The sequence below is a fragment of the Hibiscus syriacus genome, unplaced genomic scaffold (assembly GCF_006381635.1).
Source record: "Hibiscus syriacus cultivar Baekdansim isolate YM2019G1 unplaced genomic scaffold, ASM638163v2 tig00116996_pilon, whole genome shotgun sequence".
Lineage (NCBI taxonomy): Eukaryota > Viridiplantae > Streptophyta > Magnoliopsida > Malvales > Malvaceae > Hibiscus > Hibiscus syriacus.
Genome location: NW_024063512.1, coordinates 819780 through 841824, shown reverse-complemented (window position 1 = coordinate 841824; position 22045 = coordinate 819780). Strand labels below are relative to the sequence as shown.

The 22045-nt window shown below is 35.8% G+C and overlaps 2 protein-coding genes and 1 pseudogene across 3 annotated transcripts; 2 read left to right on the top strand and 1 right to left on the bottom strand.

Annotated features, from left to right (window-relative positions):
* The first annotated feature begins 2106 nt into the window (after positions 1-2106).
* On the top strand, positions 2107-9528 carry LOC120193571 (putative kinase-like protein TMKL1). Its single transcript, XM_039196051.1, has 3 exons — positions 2107-2894; positions 7734-8362; positions 8554-9528. Exons 1-3 carry the CDS (start codon positions 2107-2109, stop codon positions 9144-9146), a joined length of 2010 nt encoding a protein of 669 aa, XP_039051982.1. The 3' UTR covers positions 9147-9528.
* A 330-nt stretch (positions 9529-9858) lies between these two features.
* Positions 9859-17149, bottom strand: LOC120193570 (annotated as a pseudogene).
* Positions 17150-17987: 838 nt separating this feature from the next.
* On the top strand, positions 17988-21849 carry LOC120193689 (WD repeat-containing protein WRAP73-like). 2 transcript variants are annotated; one of them, XM_039196124.1, is made up of 6 exons: positions 17988-18262; positions 18861-19349; positions 19878-20099; positions 20173-20242; positions 20476-20586; positions 21309-21849. In XM_039196124.1, the coding sequence occupies exons 1-6, from the start codon at positions 18146-18148 to the stop codon at positions 21674-21676; spliced, it is 1377 nt and encodes a 458-aa protein (XP_039052055.1). In that variant the 5' UTR covers positions 17988-18145; the 3' UTR covers positions 21677-21849. The 2 variants fall into 2 exon arrangements, with proteins under 2 accessions (XP_039052055.1, XP_039052056.1); XM_039196125.1 differs by having other exon boundaries at positions 17989-18262; positions 20479-20586.
* Positions 21850-22045: the final 196 nt, after the last annotated feature.

Sequence of the window (22045 nt, the reverse complement as noted above, 5' to 3'; positions counted from 1 at the left end):
TCTTCTTCTCCTTCTCTTTTGGTGTCTCGTCAATTTTTTCTAGGTCCACCTCATCTTTGAGCATCATTTCATGATGAGGAGTGACCCAATTAGCTCTTCAAGAGTTAGGACGTTAAGTTCTAAGACTCGATGATGTCGTCTTCTTTGATGCCACGATTTTGGGAGGGAGTAGACTAACTTCCTCACAAGCTTTCATTTGAAATGATCTCTCCATATGATTTGAGACCATTGACAATCGTTGAAAATCTATCCGTCATAGCTTTGATATCTTCATTTGGTTTCATCCTGAAATTTTCATAGCTATGCGTTAGAATACTAATTTTAGATTTCTTTACCTCATCGGTACCTTCATGAGTGACTTGAAGTTTGTCCCATATTTCTTTGGCGGTTGTACACGATGAAACTCTTCCGTATTCATCTGGTCTAAGAGCACAAAAAATGATATGGATGGCTTTTGAGTTGAGCTGAAACATTCTTGTCTCTCCTTCACTCCACAACCTTGGATGAGTGAGAGGTTTGATGTATCCTTCTTCTACAGCATTCCATGCTCCTATGTCACTTGCTTGAATGAAGTACATCATTCTATTCTTCCAATAGGCATAGTTAGCTCCATTAAAGAAAGGAGGCTTGTTGACGGGCATCGAATCGAGGCCGGAGTCGAAGTTTGAAGCGGAGGCCATTGATGACTTTGATAATCGATATAACTCTTCCCGAATCGACTCAAGAGGCGATTAAACCTTCAAATGAGTTAGGCTCTGATACCAATTGTTGAGTTAATCGATCGACAGAATTAGCCAAGAGGGGGGTGAATTGGCAATTAAAAATTCGGTGGAAGCTTTTGCAGAAAATTGAAAAGATTTGCACATCGATTTAGAGTGGTTCGACTTTCTCAATCAAAGTCTACGTCCACTACCTTAGCTATCCACACTAAGGATTTTCCAACAAATTCACTAATTTGTTCTTTCTTTTGAGGCCAAAGAGATAACCTTACAATACCCTCAAGAATATACCCCAATTCTTGAGAACACTCTTTTCCCAAAGAGAATATTACAAATTTGCAAACTTACAAGGAAAACCTCACAAGGTAAGATGTTTGCACAATTCTAGAACAAGAAAAGAACACTTAAAGATAATTACAAATGAGCACAAATGGTGTTCTTGAAAGCAAAATGAATTGAAAGGAAAATTGGCTTGATTTGCACAAACTTGATGTTTGATGCTTTCTTTCTTGTTTCTCTATGATTTCTTGTTGATCAAGGGCTTCAGAACTTGTTTAAATACACCTTGAATCACTTCTGAACATTGGGGATAATTAATGAAGATAATATAGCCGTTTTAGTGTGAAAACAATTAATAAAACAGCTTGGAGTGTGGGGGAATCGGTTCCTCCTCATAGGGAATCGGTTCCCTAAGTGTAAAATTCAAATATTTCGACCGTTGAATAGGGGGAATCGGTACCCCCTATGGGGGAATCGGTTCCCTCCGAGCATTCTGGAAATCTCGGAGCCAAACCATTCAGGGGGGAATCGGTACCCCCTTGGGGGGGAATCGGTTCCCTCTGAGCAATCTGGAATTTTTGGCTTTGAAATGGTTTGAAATACTTTGAAAGATTATTTTGGAAATGGTTTTAAGATTAAAACTTAATTTTACACTTAAGTAAGGATTAAAAATGATTTTTGAAATATTTTGAGTAATGTTTTGATATTCGAATAATTATATCGAATATACTTAGAAAATCATTTTGGAAAATCTTAAAATTAATTTAACTTAATTTGTTATATCGAAATATCAAAATGTTTTCAACACAGTTCTATAGGCATAGGTGTTGTATTATCTCAAGATGGCAGACCTATTGCTTATCTTAGTAAAGCTCTTAGTCCTAGACATGTTACCCTCTCTATTTATGAAAGAGGGTATCTTACTATTTTATTAGCAGTCTCTAAGTGGAGACATTACTTAGAGAGCAAACCTTTTGTTATCAAAACATACCATGAACTTCTGAAGTATCTATTGGAGCAAAAATTAACTACCATAATTCAAAAGAAGGGATTGACTAAATTATTGGGGCTTGACTACACTATTCAATAAAGAAAGGGTAAATCAAATATGGTAGTAGATGCTTTGTCTAGGCGATGGGAATATAAAGGTCAGTGTCTTGCTATGGGAACTACCTTAGCAATCCCTAGCTGGGTGCAAGAAGTTAAAGACAGTTATAAGGAGGACAAAATGGTTATTGACTGGATTTCTATACTGACTGTAAATTCCAATGTTGATCCTAACTGGAAATATTCAAAGGGGATCCTTAGATTTAAGGACGAGGTCTATATTGGTTCTGCTGGCTCTCTTAGACTACATATTCTTCAAACCTTACACGATTCACCTCATGGAGGTCATTCAGGAACCCATGCCACTTTTCAGAGGATTAGATCTTATTTCTATTGGCCTAGGCTTAAAGTTATGGTGGCAACTTATGTAAGATCTTGTGCAGTTTCTCAACAAACTAAAGTGGAGCATATAGCTAAACCAGGCCTGCTACATCCCCTGTCTATTCCTCAGCAAGCTTGGGAGGTAATTACTATAGACTTTATTGAGGGTTTACCTATATCATTAAAGAAAAATTGTATTTTGGTGGTAGTAGACAAGTTTACAAAATACAACCATTTTTTGGCATTGTCCCACCCTTACTCTGCAGCTGATGCAGCTAAACTATATTTGGCTAATGTCTATAAGCTTCATGGCCAGCCTAAAATAGCCATTTCAGATAGAGATAAGGCATTCACTAGCCTCTTTTGGAGAGAACTAATAAAGCAATTGGGAACTACAACCTTATTCAGCATTACTTACAATTCTGAAATTGATGAACAAACAGAAATGGTAAACAAGTGTCTCGAACAGTATCTAAGAGGTCTCTTTTTTTCCAACCAAAACAGTTGGCAAAATGGTTGCCTCATGCTGAGTGGTGGTACAATACCACCTACCACACTGCCCTAAAACTAACACATTTTCAAGCTCTATATGGCTACAAACCTCCTACAATGATATGGCACACAGAGACACAAGTACAGACTATAGGAGAATTAATGTGTAGTAGAGAAGAAATTAGACAACTTGTGAAACTACAATTAGAACATGCTAGCAATCACATGAACAACAAGCAGATAAGAAACGGTCAGAAAGAGTATTTGCAGTAGGGGTGAAGTTTACCTAAAATTGCAACCGTACCGAAAAACTTCCCTTGCCCTACGAAAAAATCTAAAATTAGTAACCAGATTTTATGGGCCTTACAAAATTACAGAAAAAAATTGGAGAGGTGGCATACATATTATACTTACCAGAAACATCACGCTTGCACCAGTCTTTCATGTCAGTCTTTTGAAGAAACATATTGGTGAACCAGTAAAATCCTCAACAAATCCTCCTTTGGTTGATGAAGAAGGTCAGTTCTGAATACAACCGTGTAAGATATTGGGCAGAAGAATTGTTAATTGCAAAAAGAAACTTGTAACTCAATTGCTCGTTCGATGGACTAACTTGGATGACACTAATGATACTTGGGAAGACTACTATGTTCTCCGAGGCCAATTTCCATCATTTGATCCTTGGGACAAGGATCGTCTCAAGGGGCGGGTATTATCATAGTGGGAGGAGAAAGACGGGAGATCGAAGAAGAATTGGGGGAAAGAGAGAGGCAAGGGTTAGAGATTGAGAATGAATTGGGGATTACTTACTTGGCAAATAGGCACGTGAGAGGCACGGGTGGAGTTAAACAACAGTCCAACATATCCAAGTGGGCGAGCAGCTAGCCCAAAAGGAAGCCCAATTCCTATTAAAGATAACTGAATCAGTTAGGAATGACATCCAGCTGGCTTATCTAGATTCCTTAGTACTATATATGCAAATAAAACGGATACTTGTAAAGGAATAGAGTATGCATATTTTGAATGAAATCTGAATTTCTTCATCTTTTCTCTGCTTCTATTCCCTATTTTCTCTTCTCTCTATATCTCTAAATTCTCGTGTTCATCACAGAATACAAAGTTGTGAACCAACACTGTACATTATACTCTGAATATACTTCATAATAAATTTTAGATTTTCCATGATTTCTGAACCAAAAAAAAAAGATTTTTCATGATTGCAACTGTTTGAAATAAATTAATACAGTGAGAATTTAAATCAGGGTCTCTTGGTAAGAAAATCCAATGTTTAACCATTACACAAGCTTAGGAGTTATTTAAACAAAAATAAATTTAAGGCTTACATTGTAGGTAAAATAAATTAAAGGATCATTGTTTCTTTTCCTTTTTCTTTTATTTGAAGACCTTAAGTAGCATTAAGTCAATAAATTACAATACTTCTAAAAGCTTTTTTAATATATAAACCTATTTTACCATAATATATGGTCATTGTTACATTATTTTATTGAAGATGCATAGATCACCCGATGACTTTGAGAAGACGCATAGATCACTTAACGATTTTTCTCAAGATACATGCATGCCTGCATGCTAACAATGCTGTAATTTGAATGGTGTTTTTCAAAGACACTAAGTAATCCCAATGTCTTCAAGATATCTTCAAGTAATTCGGACGTCTTGCATAATATATTATAACAATTATCTTAGATGAGAAAATCTTTTAACTCTTATATATGAGTAATTTTTTTCTATTTTACCTTTTGTTTTAGGCTCAATATAAAAATAAGTGTTCAAATTATAATATTTTTCCATTTATGTGTCTAAACTATTTTTCGGTCAATTCATGCTCTTAACGTTACTATCATTTTAAGTACCTCGATTGTAACAGCCGTTAAAAATCTCTGTTAAGTAACGTGTGTTGAATTTATATAATTTTGAAAATTTTGTTTTTAAACAAAAATATTATTTTTAAAAAAATATAAAAAATAATAATCTCAATCCGCGTATCCCTCTCAAACACCCCCATGTGTGTTGCTTACCGCCCCGCCACCAACATGCGTGTTGCTTACACCCCTATCTCCGACGAACGACCAAAGGCCAAGGTGGCTAAATGACCAACTGTTACGGCTGGCTAAACGGTCAAACGGTGGGTTGCCACGGTTGGCTATAGGGATTGAGGGGATATTTTGGTATTTGAATGTTTGAGATTTTAAGGATTTAGGGATTTAAGTTTAGGAATTTAAGGGAGTGTGGCAACATTCTGTCACTGAAATTAATGTTTTTAATGTTTGGGGTTTTTTAGATTTAAGAAAATTTTGGGATTTTTCAAAAAAAAATAATTTTTAAGTTTTTTTATTATAAATAAAAAATTCAAGATTATGTAAATGTGACATGTTTGTGACGTTAAACACTTAGATTAACCAAAAACTAATTTATGCACCTAAATGAGAAAATTGTATAATTTTAACATTTATTTTTATATTAATCCTTAATATTATAACCTCTTTTCTAACTCCACACTACTACCTCGTGTTCTCAAGTTATATTTTTATAATCTCTTTTCTAACACATGATTTTATGCTAAATGACGAACTTATAAAATTTTAGGGGTAAAAATATATTATGAATAGAAAATACACAGAAAAATTCTAAAAAAATATGAGAATTTCAAAACTTCAAAAGATAACTACCACCAACCGTCCAACCCTAATCCATCCATGTCTATTAATAAATTTATTTAACCATTGACAATGTACATACACTCTGAAAATGCAATAATTTGAATCTAAAATCTTAAGAGAAACTAACACTATTTTTAATCATTTAAATTTCGATGATTTCATATATAAAAACATTAAAATAATTAAATTCTAGATAATATACCCGCTACAAGTTACACTAAACCTGACAAAATAAGCTACCATATCATAATTATCATTGAAGTGTAGGGTGATTTAGATTTATTGCTTTTCTAATCATTGAATAGAATTATACAACTTTAATGCTTAGAATACAATTTTTGATTAAGGTGCCTCACAAGGCAATCAAAACAGGAATTATCTTTTTTTTTTCTTTTTTCTTTTGGGACAAAACTTAATAATAACGAAAGTATATAATAAAAGCATTCTTTTATAGTCATTAGCATAACAAATTAGCTATTTAAGATCGCATAAAGACCATGTAATTAAATTATTTAACATATCTTTATATTTTATAATTAAATTTATATATATAATTAACTTTAATTAATTAATAACTTCAACTGAATGGGAATTAATGTCGTAACTAATTTACAACAACTCTATTTGTCAGGGATATCAATAATTTTGCATCCCCATGATAGCAGATGGACCACCAGTGGAATAAAAATCATTCTAGGATTGTTTTTATGCAGAAAATAGAAAAGGAAAAATCAAAACAATTTTACAAAAATTAGAATTTTGACAACATAGTTTACGTCGATTTTACCGAAATATCATCCGTGCAGGTAATAATTACCTATCATACATTTTTTTAATATATTTATCTGAAAAATTAATTTCAATTTAATTTAATCCGATAATATTTTTTATACTGATTTTGTCGCATTTTTTCACCAACATCAAATTTTGCTTTCATTTTCTCACTAACCAAATAAAATTATCAACATTCAAAAATTAACTCAAACCTAATATTTTGACTTCAAATATTAGTTACGTATATATTATAGGGTAAAGTATACTACAAGTTATTATACTAAGCTCAAACAATTATTTTGGTCACAAAATTTTTAAACGTTATAAAATAGAAATTAAATTATCAAATTGCTATAAAATGATTATAAAATTTTGTTAAACTATTACAAAACACTTATTCAATTTTATCAAACTATTTCAAAATATCATTAAATTTATTAAAAAGTTACAATTATTATAGCATTATAATGATCACTTTGTAACACATTGATAGATTTAATGATCATTTTACAATTCTTATAATGTTATGATAATTATTTTATAATAATTTAATAAATTTAATGATTATATTATAATTTCTGAAAATGTAATGACCAAAATAATTATTTGAGCATAATTTGATAAACTTTAATATATTTTATTTAATATTATAAAAATATATATCATGATATTTCATAATTATACGGAGACCAAAACACATCGATATTAGATTTTTTACCCATCCTTATTAATGTTCAATCAATTTGAACCAATATTTTTAATATTAATTTTAGATTTTATTTTGATAAAATAATTTTATTTTTATGATTTTTTGAAATTATTGAGTGAAATTTTCGAAATCCTATTAATAAATATTCAAAAAGTGACTATGTTTTAAGTAAATAAAAATAATTAATAATTCTTATGTATTATTTTAAAAAATCATTATTTAAAATAAAATTTAATGCGATCTTCTATAACTTTTAAGTTTATACATCATAAATCATATTAATATTAATAATATCTCAAATGATGATGTTTAATTAATCGAATTTTTTTAGTTATTAATAATACACATACATCTTATAAATACAACTATTCGAGTATATGAGATCTCTAAAGAAAAAGATACTTTCTGTTATCACTAAGATGGCTAAATGAAAAGAAAAAAAATGTGTATTTAAATTTAAAAAATTGGCAAACTCTTATTTGAAGAGAGAAACCGAGAATCATTTGAAGGAAACGGTAAAATAGGGAGGAGCAACCAAGACAAAAGGGACAGTTGAGCCAGTTTAACTACGAAAATGTGTCAAACAAGATAGTGAGCTTTCACATGGCAGATCCAAATGAAGTCTTTCCCACTTAAATTCTTGTCCTAAAGCATCAGTAATTCGCCCAGAATCTCCAACATCTCCTCCCAACAAAAACCCGACTTTCTATTTGACCCTGATCTTCATTCCCTTACAAGCTGCAAACTTTCTTTATCAGAAACCATAAAAACAATCGACAATTTTCGTGAAGCAAAAAACACCAACATGTTAAGACTCCTTCTTTCGCTATCTTCAATAGCTTTCATGTTCATTCTCTTACTTGTCATCTTCTTTTGCCGAAAGAGGGCAGCGAGAGATGACCAGCTGGGCGACATAGAAAGCAAAGAGCAGAAACATGATGGAGATGAGTCAGAAATGGAAGATATCATCACTTTCAGCGGCGGAGAAGACCTCACCATTTGTGACATTCTCGATGCTCTTGGTGAAGTGATCGGGAAGTCCAGCTATGGGACCTTATATAAGGCCTTGTTCCAGAGGAGCAGCACGGTCAGATTGCTTCGGTTCTTGAGGCCCCTGTGTGCCTTGAAAGGTGAAGAATTCTTCGATGTGGTTCGGCTGTTGGGGTGCATTAGACATCCCAATTTGGTGCCTCTGTTGGGATTTTATGCCGGGCCTAGAGGAGAGAAGCTTCTTGTTCATCCTTTTTATTGGCAAGGCAATTTGGCTCAGTTAATCAAAGGTAAGTTTTTTTTTTCTATTTCATGTTCATCTTATTATACATTGATAAATTGTTTGTCAAATTGTCAATCTTCTCTCTGCTGCATAATTTGATCTGTCGGCACCTACCTCTGTCCTTTTCATGTTCATCCTGTTTATGTTTGACGAGTTTGAATGTTTAAGATTTTGAAGTTGGACTGTTTGTTTGAGCAGATGGTAATGGGGAGTCTCGTAGATGGGCAGTAATTTACCAGATTTCCATTGGCATGGCTATGGGATTAGATCATCTACATACAGGGTTGCAAAAGCCAATTGTCCATGGAAATCTCAAGTCTAAGAACGTGCTTTTGGATCGAAATTACCAGCCGTATCTTTCCGATTTCGGTATATACTTACTCTTGAATTCTACTTCTGGTCAAGAAATACTTGAAGCTTCAGCAGCGGAGGGCCATAAAGCTCATGAGCTCATCAAAATGAGGGATGCAAGTCCGGAGACTGATATATACAGTCTCGGGGTGATCTTTCTCGAACTACTTTCGAGGAAGGAACCTATAAACGAAAAGCTGACACCGGATGAGGATTTTTATCTGCCAAACTTCATGCGGAATGCAGTTCTTGATCATAGAATCAGTGATCTGTACCATCCTGACCTACTTCTGAGTAACAATTATGATAAGGGAAATCCAGTTTCTGAAGAATCCATTCTTAAGTTCTTTCAGCTTGCCATGGCTTGTTGTTCTCCTTCTCCTTCTCTTAGACCGAATATCAGACAAGTACTCGTGAAGCTCGAAGAAATCGGCAAGTAGGAACCAGTGCATTTTGCAGAAGCACGGGGTCCGAGTTTCTAAATTTACATTCTGTTAATCACCTTTGATGGCCGGAGTAATAATGCTAACAAGGATGATAATTGGTAATCCCGGAAATCAACAGTGATCATCTTTCAAGCATCCGACGAGGATCATAGAATTCCTGCTTGGTTTGTTGGAAAACCAGATTTCCTTTTCATCAAATCATCTCCATGACGAAATAAGATCCGATTCAGAGACACGAAGGCCACATAATGCAAAAGATGTTTCAGCTTGTCGAAGTGCTGCTAAGACCAAGTGAATACCGGAATAAAGCTAGGCTATGCTTATTAGCTGCTATAGGTGATTTCTGGTCATTCTTTGAGTACCATTGCACAACAAGTGCCGCAGACACCGGTAATGAACATCATCTCCCACGGCCACTTAAGTATATATTATCTTGGAGTTTTCTGGAAAGAGAAATGTGTTTCTTTTAAGTTCTAATCTATCAATTTAATATCAACATTTTCTTCACTCTGAATTTCATACAACAGCTGGTGAGACTGATTTGAAGTTTGCATTTTGTTTTATTCGCTAGTCAAAAAAGATTATCAAATCCGGAATTAAAATCACATAAAATCTGCCCTGAAATCCAGGAGGCTGGTAATTGAAAGCTTGCTAAAGCCTAAAACTTCGAACAATGTCTAATATTGTAATGTAGGGATAAACAACGTCACATTTGAATGTTGGTGCAACCAGGAGCAAAATCATGGAGCAATGTGGATGTTTTGTCTTTGAAACTGTAGGCAATAGCTCTGATACGTGCACCACGATAAACGACAAAGACAACGGCTCTTGTTAGCTTTCTTCATGAACAACTGCTAGTACTCTAAACGCTTGATAATCCCGATCTGATACTTCGCAAACCACCAGGAAAAGTCATTTTTCATCTCCTACGCATTAAACTGCGCCTGGTGCTATGCTTGGAGGTTTTTAAGATGAGATGCAGTCGACCTCAATGTTCCCCAAAGTATCTGCACTTTGGCTGTCGGTCCCAATGGAATATTAGGCATTGGAATCTCCTAATGTCTCTTGATGAACATTGAAAAATAACAAAGATCTGGAGTTGCTCATGATCAAATGGATAGCACCACAGCAATAGACACCCTAAGGCCCTGACTGAAATTACCTTGGGATATCATTAGAGAAACTCCAAAAATGAGTTTCAGATGAGTATATCTGCAACTGATAAAGATGAGAAGATGTCTCCGAAATTATAACGAAAACAACTTTGTAATGTACCGATTTCAAGGGATCAAAATAGCACCAAAAATAGTGTTTGGGCTTGGAGTTGTTACCTGGCTTGGTATGTATTGGTTGGTCGTAGGATTGTAAATGTAGTACTTTGAGTTGTATTCTCCGATACAGTTGTTGCTACAGCACAATAACCAGCCATTGCAGGATTGCAAATTCCTAATGCCTGCATCGTCATCAATGAAAGTGAATGATCTATCCGCGAACCGGATTTGTATATAGAGAAAGGTAATGTACTTGGGCTTGTTTCACGCCCACAAGAAGATGATAGCCTCCGGATTGTAAAGTCAACAATGTGCGGCTGAGGAGGGGGCACCGAATTCTACCGAATTCGGCGCAATAAATGTTATTTGAATTTTTAAAATGGGTTTATTACACTTTAGTTATCGTACTTTAGGGTATTTTCAAAGATTAGTCCCTAAGCTTCAACTATAAATACCCTAACCCATTTAGCTTCAAAATCATCCCAAAAATCATTTATTTCTCCCAATACTAGAGAGCTTTCTTGTGAGTAGTGAGTGTTTTGTAAACACCTGTAAATTTTCTCTCTTAGTAAAAGATCTGCAGCAGTCCGGAGACGTAAGCAAATTGGTTGAACTCCGTTATCAATTTCGGGTATTATTTTTCCGCTTTTATTTTGCATTCTCACTAATCTGGTTATAGGGAAATTACTTGTTCTCGGTTTATTTCCCAACAACTGGTAATCAAAGCTTTTGGTTGTGAATTTTGTCAATTTTTTTGCGAGGTTACTATTCATTACTATTCACGTGAATAGTGAATTTCGTGAATAGTAAAAATTTTGTCGGTGATACGAATTTGTCGACGGAGGTGTTTTAATACACGGTGGTTTGCAAAAATTGTCAAAAACGATCCAAACGAAGCCAGATTCGAGTGGGAGCGATGGCTGCAGACGAAGGGAAGGTGAAAATTGAAAAGTTCGATGGTGCGGACTTTGCTTTTGGAAGATGCAGATTGAAGATTTTTTGTACCAGAAAAATCTATATCAACCACTCTCAGGAAAGCAACCAGAGGGCATGAAAAATGAAGACTGGGCTCTTCTCGACAGACAAGCCCTCGGAGTTATCCGACTGACGTTATCCCGTAATGTTGCTTTCAACATAGCAAAGGAAAAAACTACGGCGGGTCTTATGGCGGCTCTCTCCAGTATGTATGAGAAGCCATCGGCCTCAAACAAAGTTCATTTGATGAGGCAATTGTTCAATTTGCGGATGGCGGAAGGGGCATCAGTGGCTCAACACTTGAATGAACTCAACACAATCACAACCCAGTTGAGTTCCGTGGAAATTGAATTTGATGATGAAGTTCGAGCTTTAATTCTCTTATCATCTCTACCAGACAGTTGGAATGCTACTGTTACAGCAGCTAGCAACTCGTCGGGAAATATCAAATTAAAATTCGACGATGTTCGGGATCTGGTATTGAGCGAAGAAATTCGACATAGAGAATCGGGTGAAGCATCAATCTCCTCAGCCTTGCACACGGAGTCCAGAGGGAGAAGTTCAGAAAGAAATTCAAATCGTGGCAGATCAAAATCCAGAAGGGGAAAATCAATAACGGGAAAGAAAGATTTTACCTGTTATAACTGCGGCAAGAAGGGTCACTTTAAAAGAGATTGCCGAGCACTGAAGAAAAATACCGGCGCACAGGATTCTGCTAACGTGACAGAGGAGACAGGTGATGCCATGATTCTAAGCGTCAATAGTCCGATTGAATCATAGATCTTGGATTTAGGGGCATCTTTCCACTCCACTCCATGCCAAGAAATCATGGAGAACTATGTCAGTGGTGATTTTGGGAAGGTTCATCTAGCTGATGATGAAGCCTTGAAGATTATCGGAAAATGAGACATCCGACTAAAGTTGCCAAACCATACCACTTGGAAGTTGAAAGGTGTGAGACATATTCCAGGCCTCAAAAGAAATTTGATTTCTGTTGGACAGCTTGATGGAGAAGGATATAGTACAACATTCTCAGGCTGTGAATGGAAGATTACCAAAGGAGCATTCGTCATTGCTCGTGGTAAGAAGATTGGTACTCTCTATGTAACCTCAAACTTAGAGAATATCATTACTGCAGCAGATGCTGATGGAAAATCAAACCTATGGCACCAAAGACTTGGTCATATGAGCGAGAAAGGGATGAAGACACTTTTGTCAAAAGGGAAACTGCCAGATCTAAAGAATGTAGATGTCGGACTATGCGAGGATTGCATCTTTGGCAAACAAAAGAAAGTCAGCTTTGCAAAGATTGGTAAGACACCCAAGGCTGAAAAGTTAGAGTTGGTTCAAACTAATGTATGGGGACCATCTCCAGTTCCATCTCTTGCAGGCTCATTATATTATGTCACCTTCATCGATGATTCTACAAGGAAGATGTGGGTTTATTTTCTGAATAAGAAATCAAAAGTCTTTGATATCTTCAAAAAATGGAAGGCCATGGTGGAAAATGAGACTGGTCTGAAAGTCAAGCGGTTGATGTCTGACAATGGAGGAGAGTACAGAAATAGGAGATTCAGATATTTCTGCGCAAACAATGGGATCAAGATGGAGACAACAGTTCCCATGACACCGTAGCATAATGGCGTAGCAGAGCGTATGAACAGAACTCTCAATGAACGTGCCAGAAGCATGGGGATACATGTCGGACTACCCAAATTTCTATGGGCTGAAGCTATCAACACTGCAGTTTACCTAATCAACCGTGGGCCCTCAGTTCCTTTGGATGGCAGAATACCAGAGGAAGTTTGGAGCAAGAAAGAAATAAACCTTTCACGCTTAAGAGTGTTTGGTTGTATTTCTTATGTACACATAGACTCTACTGAAAGAAGTAAACTTGATGCTAAGTCCAACAAATGTGCCTTTGTTGGTTATGACGGTGATGAGTTCGGTTACTGGTTTTGGGACTACGAAAATCGAAAGATCATCAGAAGCAGAGATGCCATTTTCAATGAGAATGTGATGTACAAAGACATGTCAACTGTAGAATCAAGTAGCTCCAATACCGAAGGTGAAACAAAAGAATTTGCTGAGTTCGAGGAGATTTCTAGAAATGATGTTCAGATCAATCCTAAAGCAGTTCAAGAAGAATCAGGTACACCAGAACTAAGATGCTCCTCTAGAATTCCTAAACCAACCCAACACAACGGTATTCTTCTTCTTTGCACTAGTTGTTGCTGACTGACAATGGTGAACCAGAGTGCTATGATGAAGCAATGCAAGTGGAGGATTCAGTCAAGTTGGAGTCTTCCATGAAAGATGAGATGGACTCGCTTAGGTCAAATCAGACATAGGAATTAGCTGAATTACCACCAAGCTAGAAAGCGCTCCACAACAAGTGGATTTACAGGATCAAAGAAGAGCATGATGGGAGCAAACGCTACAAAGCAAGATTGGTTGTCAAAGGTTTTCAGCAAAAGGAAGGTATTGACTACAATGAATTTTTCTCTCCAGTTGTAAAACTGTCTACAATCAGACTGGTGTTGAAAATTGTAGCTGCAGAAAATTTGCATCTTGAGCAATTAGATGTGAAGACAGTGTTCCTTCATGGTGATTCGGATGAAGAAATCTATATGAGGCAGCCAGAAGGCTTCATAGAGGCAGGCAAGAAAAACCTAGTATATAGGTTGAAGAAGAGATTGTATGATTTAAAACAAGCTCTTTAAAACAAGCTCTTAGACAGTGGTACAAGAAGTTTGATAACTTCATGAGTAGCAGTGGTTTTACCAGATGCCAAGCAGATCATTGTTGCTACATCAAGAGGTTCGATAACAGCTTCATTATTTTATTGTTGTATGTTGATTACATGCTCGTTGTAGGCTCAGACATACAAGAGATTATAAACTTGAAGCAAAAATTGTCGAAGCAGTTTGCTATGAAAGATCTGGGCGCTGCAAAGCAGATTCTTGGGATGAGGATCAAAAGAGACACAAAGTCGGGGACTTTTATGTTATCACAGGCTGAGTACATCAACAAAGAACTCTCTAGGTTCAACATGCAAGATGCTAAACCAGTAAGTACACCTTTAGGTGTTCATTTTAGACTCTCCAAAGAACAGTCACCAAAGACGGAGGAAGAATATGCACATATGGTGAAGGTGCCGTATGCTTCAGCAATTGGAAGTCTGATGTATGCATTGTTTGTACCAGACCAGATATTGCTCATGCAGTGGGAGCTGTTAGCAGGTACATGAATAATCCAGGCAATGTACACTGGGAAGCAGTCAAATGGATCCTCAGATATATGCGAGGTACCACAAACAAAGCACTTTGTTTCAAAGGTGGAGATACGATATTAACAGGATATGTAGATGCTGACTTAGCCAGAAATGTTGACATCAAAAGAAGCACTACGGGGTATGTCTATACTCTAGGAGGTATTACAGTGAGTTGGGTTTCTCAACTACAGAAGATAGTTGCTCTCTCCACAACTGAAGCAGAATATGTCGCTGTTATGGAAGCCAACAAGGAGATGGTTTGGCTCCAAAGTTTCTTGGAAGAGTTAGGCAAAAAACAATAAAATAATGTCTTGTATTGCGACAGTCAAAGTGCTATCCATCTAGCAAATAATTCGTCTTTTCATTCCAGGATGAAGCATATAAAATTGCGATATTATTTTATCCGGTCTCTTCTGGAAGATGGGATTTTGAAACTTGAAAAGATTAGTGGAGCTCAAAATCCAGCAGACATGTTGACAAAGACGGTGATCACGTACAAACTGAAGTTGTGTTCAGCTTCAGTTGGCATGCTAGAGTAACAAGACCAGAAATACTGCTGCATCGATCGAGGTGTGAAGACAGATTAAAATCAGTCTTCAAGTGGGATATTGTAAAGTCAACAATGTGCGGTTGAGGAGGGGGCGCCAAATTCCACCGAATTCGGTGCAATAAATGTTGTTTGAATTTTTAAAATGGGTTTATTACACTTTAGTCATTGCACTTTAGGTTATTTTCAAAGATTAGTCCCTAAGCTTCAACTATAAATACCCTAACCCATTTAGCTTCAAAATCATCTCAAAAATCATTTCTTTCTCCCAATACTAGAGAGCTTTCTTGTGAGTAGTGAGTGTTTTGTAAACACCTGTAAATTTTCTCTCTTAGTAAAAGATCGCAGCAGTCCGGAGACGTAAGCAAATTGACTGAACTCCGTTATCAATTTCGGGTATTATTTTTCCGCTTTTATTTCGCATTCTCACTAATCTGGTTATAGGGAAATTACTTGTTCTCGGTTTATTTCCCAACACTGATTCCCCGAGATAACGGTACAGCCTTACATCTTTGTCAACAACGGAGGGCATCGAGATATCTCTCTTTTACTCTTCTTCAACGTCAAAACACAGTGAAGATCCCCGGTCACTAGGCCACTGAATGGCACCATTCCAGAAAACACCATTCTTGAATCGCACGTTACTTGGTGCTACAAATGGACGACTTGAAGGCCTGCAGGGGCCAGTTTCCGACGAGTAAATCTCCAACCGGTAATGATCCAGTAAATCAGGGTCGGAATTCGTAATGCAAGTTACTTTGTAATGAGGTGACTTCGAAGGATCAAAAGCTAAACTGACACCAAAAGCGTTGTTCCTCGAAGAACCAAGTGTTGGAAGTACATTGCAATGCTTTGTAGTAGTTAGATTGTATATGTAATAGGTTGTCTCGAGACGATTAGCACGAAAGCTACAGAACAGCAACTAGCCATTACAAGATTGTAAGATTTCAGTGATAGAGACTCCTTAACACAGAGAGCAATATATCTTCATTTGGTCTTTATCTAATAAAAGACTAAAAAGATTATAGAATAAAAAATCTTAATATTAACTTAAATTTGTGGAGTTTAAAAGTATTTTTAGTTAAACCAATATTTGATTAAGTTTATGAGAATAAAGTAAATTTGATGAAAATTTTTGTACTCGTTAGAAGTTGACGATGATGATAATCGGAACAAAGACGACGAGTGTAATTATTAAGATTTAAGTTTATTTGAATAGGAAAAAAATAACGACGAAAAGAAAGAGAAAAATAAAGAGATATTTTAAATTTTAATGGGAATCCAAATTTGATGAATTTTGTAGAAATTTAAAATAAGGTAAATTACATGTTTGATAATTAAATTTTACTCTATCTTTTTTTCACTCATTATACTTTTAATTTTTTTAATTTACTCATTAAATTTTATAAATTGAATTTTTTATCACTTATCGTTTTCACTAAAATTTATAGATTGATTTTTTTTATCCCTTAACCGTTTTCAGTCAAATAGACAGTTAGATGATGTGAAATAATTTAATATTAAACAGGCCACGTCATATTGATATTAAATAAAAATATTAGTATTTAATACCAAACAAGATTTCAAAATATAAAATTAAATAAATTAAAATCACTAAACCCTAATCGCAAATTTCAACCCCAATCCCAGCCCCCAAACCTTCACTTTAATCAACAAGAACAGAAACGCAACAACACATGAAATGGCGTCGGCTGGTCGTGAAAGCTCGTCCGATCAGTTTTGGGTCGAGAATGCACCAGAATCAGCGCTCTAAGCGACGGATTGTGATGGATCCATGGATCGCAATCATCTTGTCTTGTAAAATAAAGTTCTGCACGTGTTCAATCCATTAAAAAAGACAAAATTCAAAGCTGTTTTGATTTTTGAAAACTAATTCAAACCTACATGAAACATTGTTCTTCCTCGGCATTGGGTTGTGGCCTTATCTGTCCCCACAAATGTTGTCACTGACTGGCTTTGAGATGTATATGCAACACCAGTAAGTGTCTCATTCTGCCATTCATGAATCAAAATTACACCAGTATCGAGTTTTGGGGTTTAGGAATGGGGATAGGGGGATGGTCAGGGTGGTGGGGTTAAGTATTTGGGAGAGGAAGATAGTGAGGGATTGTTAAGGGGAGAGGAAGAAAAAAGTCTTTGGCTCATCGGCCTCCGACAACGGTGACCGGAAGTTGCCAGAACGGCAACTAACACATGGTCGGATTTTAGATCGACTTTTATATAGAGAGGGGAGAGAGAAAATAGAGAAATAAGAAGAATAATAAAGATGAAATGAGAAAATAAATTATTAAAATGACGTGTTTTGAATTAAATTTAATTTTATATAAAAATTTAAAATTATATTATTTTAGGGTAAATTATTATGTCATAGTATTATTAAAAAGTTAACGATTGAATATTAAAAAATTAATTTATAAAATTCAATGAATAAATTAAAAATTATAAATAAAATAAGTGAAATAAGAAAAAGTAAAATTTCAGTTATCAATTTATAATTTACCCTTCAAAATAAGGTCATTTTGGGGATTTATCAAACCTGGTTGATGATCTAACTTTCGAATAATTAGAACATGAGTAATGTTAAAGTTGAGGGATAAAATTAAAATTTTAATTTTTCAGTAGTCAAAATAGGAGTAAGATTATAGATCAGTGATACAAATCTGTAATTTACCTGAAATATATTTTGTCGTGATGTTTGTGTTCGTTTGCTGGAAGAAAAGTGAAAACAGAGGCATCTACTTCAAAATTTAAACCCTTCCTGACTGAAATCTCCCGTCATTCTAGGATGGAAAACTCATCGATGTTTGGATTTCATCTTCATTGAATTTCATTCTTTTTAAATCTGGGAAAAAGTTTTCTTTTCCTTACATCGTCTCTTTCCATTTTTATGTAAAAGAGTATAAAAATGGAGTTCACGGAAGCTTATAAACACACAGGTCCTTGCTGTTTTTCACCGAATGCTCGTTACATAGCGTCCGCTGTCGATTATCGTCTTGTGATTCGTGATACACTATCCTTTAAGGTATAGTATTTTTTTTACTTGCTTTGCTTCTAATTTCCAATTCATTTGCCCTCTTTCGGATGAAATGCGAGGAAGTACAGAAATGACATGTGAAAGTGCATTTTTCTTTTCTTTTTTTCCGCTTTCCATTTGGGTTTGTTTTTATTTGGCTTTTTAATGAATTGTTTGCCAGATTCAAATTTTACATGTGTAGATCAACCTCATTTTAGTTTCTAGATCTCCTTGTTCTTAGTTAGACAACATTTAATTAGATTTGCTTAGTAATTTTTCCTATTTGCTTTGTATTGTTTCACTCTTTAGGCCAAGCTAATGGATTTGTTTTGCTCTGTTTCTCTGGGTCATTTAGAATTGTGAAGTGTTTAATGTGTACTGTGACATGACAAACTATTTTGAGTAATATTTTATCTTTTAGCATTAGAACACTTCCTCTCAATTGAAAACTCTAGCAAATTGATCTTCTGTATTTGAGCTCATATCTTTGATATACGAACATATTGAATCATTTGAATATGGATGCAAAGGTCATTTTTGAGGTTCAAGGCATGCATTTCTTGTGTTTCTAAATGGTAATGCTTATTTTCTATTCGAATTGATGCAGGTTGTGCAGTTGTTTTCTTGCTTGGATAAGATAAGTTATATTGAATGGGCACTTGATTCTGAGTACATTCTTTGTGGTCTCCATAAAAGACCTATGATACAGGCGTGGTCACTCACCCATCCCGAATGGACATGCAAAATAGATGAAGGTCCTGCTGGTATTGCTTATGCAAGATGGAGCCCAGATAGTCGTCACATACTGACCACCTCGGAGTTACAGCTGCGATTAACGGTTTGGTCCTTAGTGAACACAGCCTGTGTTCATGTACAATGGCCGAAGCATGCTTCTAAAGGAGCTTCATTTACCAAAGATGGAAAGTTTGCAGTTATATGCACAAGACGGGATTGTAAGGACTATATAAATCTGTTGTCCTGTCACAATTGGGAGATAATGGGTGTTTTTGCTGTTGACACATTGGATATGACTGATATTCAGTGGTCGCCGGATGACAGTGCTATAGTGATCTGGGATTCGCCTCTTGAGTACAAAGTATGTGAACTTCTGTTTTCCATTGTCTGTCATCCAATGACCACTTTTAGTTCCTTGTTGTGATATCAAATTTACATTTGGAATAACTCTTCTCTTTTTGTTTATAAACATTAGGTATCATGATAATTATAAGGATCTTATTAAATTTTAACGTCTTAAAAGCCTTTGTTTTTTCTTTTACCTGATTGATCTGCTTCATGCCTAGCACACTATGAGCCAAGGGTGCTAAACTTTGCAAGCTAAGATAAAATGTAAGATAGACTAGAGCTTTTTCTATGTTGTTGTTGTTGTTTGTGTGTTTTCCCCTATCCTGGTGTAAATGGTATCTTGTGGAAGATATATCCAAATAACAATTACCTGGCCCTGAAAATTGTGTTTCTAATTAACCGTCTATTATCACATAGTTATTTTTATGGTTTTACAAACGTAAAAGCATGCATTTTATTTTGTGTGCCAATAATTTTCTCTGTTGAACTGATATAACTGGAAATATTAAAGTTTCCGATTCTCTTATTTAATTTGATACAGGTTCTAATATATTCTCCAGATGGAAGGTGCCTCTTCAAGTATCAAGCATATGAAAGTGGATTGGGAGTTAAAAGTGGTTCATGGTCTCCCTGTGGCCAGTTTCTTGCCGTGGGTAGTTATGATCAGATGCTGCGAGTTCTAAATCACCTTACTTGGAAAACTTTTGCAGAGTTTATGCATCTATCAACTGTTCGTGCTCCTTGTTCTGCTGCTGTTTTCAAGGTAAGCTGTTTTCCTTGTTACTATGATTCAATTTGTGAGAAGCATCTATTAAATTTGTTTCTTATAATGGCAGGAGGTGGATGAGCCATTGCAACTTGATATGTCTGAATTATGTTTGGACGATGATTTTTTGGGATGCTCTGGTAAGGATAATGAAATTCTATATCTCTGATTGTTGACTTTCTTTAATTTGATTTAATGCTTGATACTAGACCTTGTTGTGAAATTGTACTCAACTGTCTAGGACCCGAGTGCTTTGTGCTTTTTTATACAATTTCTTGAGTTTAAATGTTTTCCCTGCATGGCTTTCCCTTCATTATTCAGTATATGAATTGCAGCCTTTCAGTTATTTAATTCAGTTCATATGCCCCATTAGCAGATGCTCCAGAAGGACACTTCAAGGTTCGATATGAGGTTATGGAAGTACCCATTACTTTGCCTTTCCAGAAGCCTCCTGCAGACAAACCTAACCCTAAACAAGGAATTGGTAAGTCTTACCAAACTGATGTAGATTGACTAAAAGTTCTATGCTTTTCATACTGTATATTCAAGTGACACAAAATCCAAGTACAAAGAATTGATAATGCTTTTTACTTCTAATATTAACACAACTCTCTTGCAGTAAATTTCATTTTTATCCGAAAAATATTATTGACGTTGGAAACAATCAATATCCTTTCTACATTACCCTACTATTATAGCGATCAGCCTGTAGCCTGTAGCCTGTAGCATGTAACTTAAAACCAATCTCTAATGAGTGGCAAGACCATACTAAACCTAACGCATAATAAGTATGGGATAAGACCACTTAACACTCCACCTCATTTGTAACTCGGCAGGGGTCTACACATAGACAATCTCGCATGGAGTTAGGCAGGAAGAACATAACACATTGGATTTGTTATCATGTAAAGCAGCTAACCTAAAAGCCAATTGACTATAGGTGGAGAGGTCCAACTTGATACAAGACCACCACTTAACTGTGTCAGTTGCCAATTATCATTGCCAATGCCATATTAGGACGTTAGAAAAGGTATTCTTATTGGATATGATGATTTGGTTTCGAGTTATTTTTCTAGGGATCAGTAATGCGTAGAGGACACTTGGTAGTTAAGGCTTCACTAAGGTGCTTATTAGAATGAGTTGATCGAATTAACTTTGATTTTCCTCCCTTTAATGCTGTTACTAACCAAACTAATTTTATTCCAGGTCTTCTTTCATGGAGCAATGACAGCCAATATATCTGTACTCGCAACGATAGCATGCCGACTGCACTCTGGATTTGGGACATACGCCATTTGGAATTAGCTGCCATCTTGGTGCAAAAGGATCCTATTCGTGCTGCAGGTTGGGATCCGATATGCACTCGCCTTGTTCTATGCACCGGCAGCTCTCATTTGTATATGTGGACCCCTTCTGGTGCATACTGTGTAAATAATCCACTACCACGGTTTTCCATAACTGATTTGAAATGGAATTCAGATGGGAGCTGTCTACTTCTCAAAGACAAGGACTCATTCTGCTGTGCTGCTGTGCCGCTACTGCCAGAATCTAGTGACTATAGCTCGGATGAGTGAAGCAGATTTCTCTTTTAATTTGTTTGCTTGCTGCTATCTAGAGGAACAGAAACATAAATAGGCATCCTTAGTTTTAAATCGATCCCCTCCCCCTCTCTCACTGTTGTACTATGTTGTGTATCTGAGACATCAATGACAGAGTTATCGAGCTATGAAAATGTCCGTATTATGTCGTTCTTTTCCCACTATGTTCGCGGTCACCAAGGTTAAGTACTAGGCATTTTGGTAAAGATAGTTACATCAGTTGAAGCAGAGATATTTATGTGTTGAGATTGTTGAGTATATTCCGCCGTTTTCATTCTTAACTTCCTATTGCTGCTTAGTTTTAGGTGTTCCTTTTTTAGCACAGGAAGTTGTTAGTTTAACCTC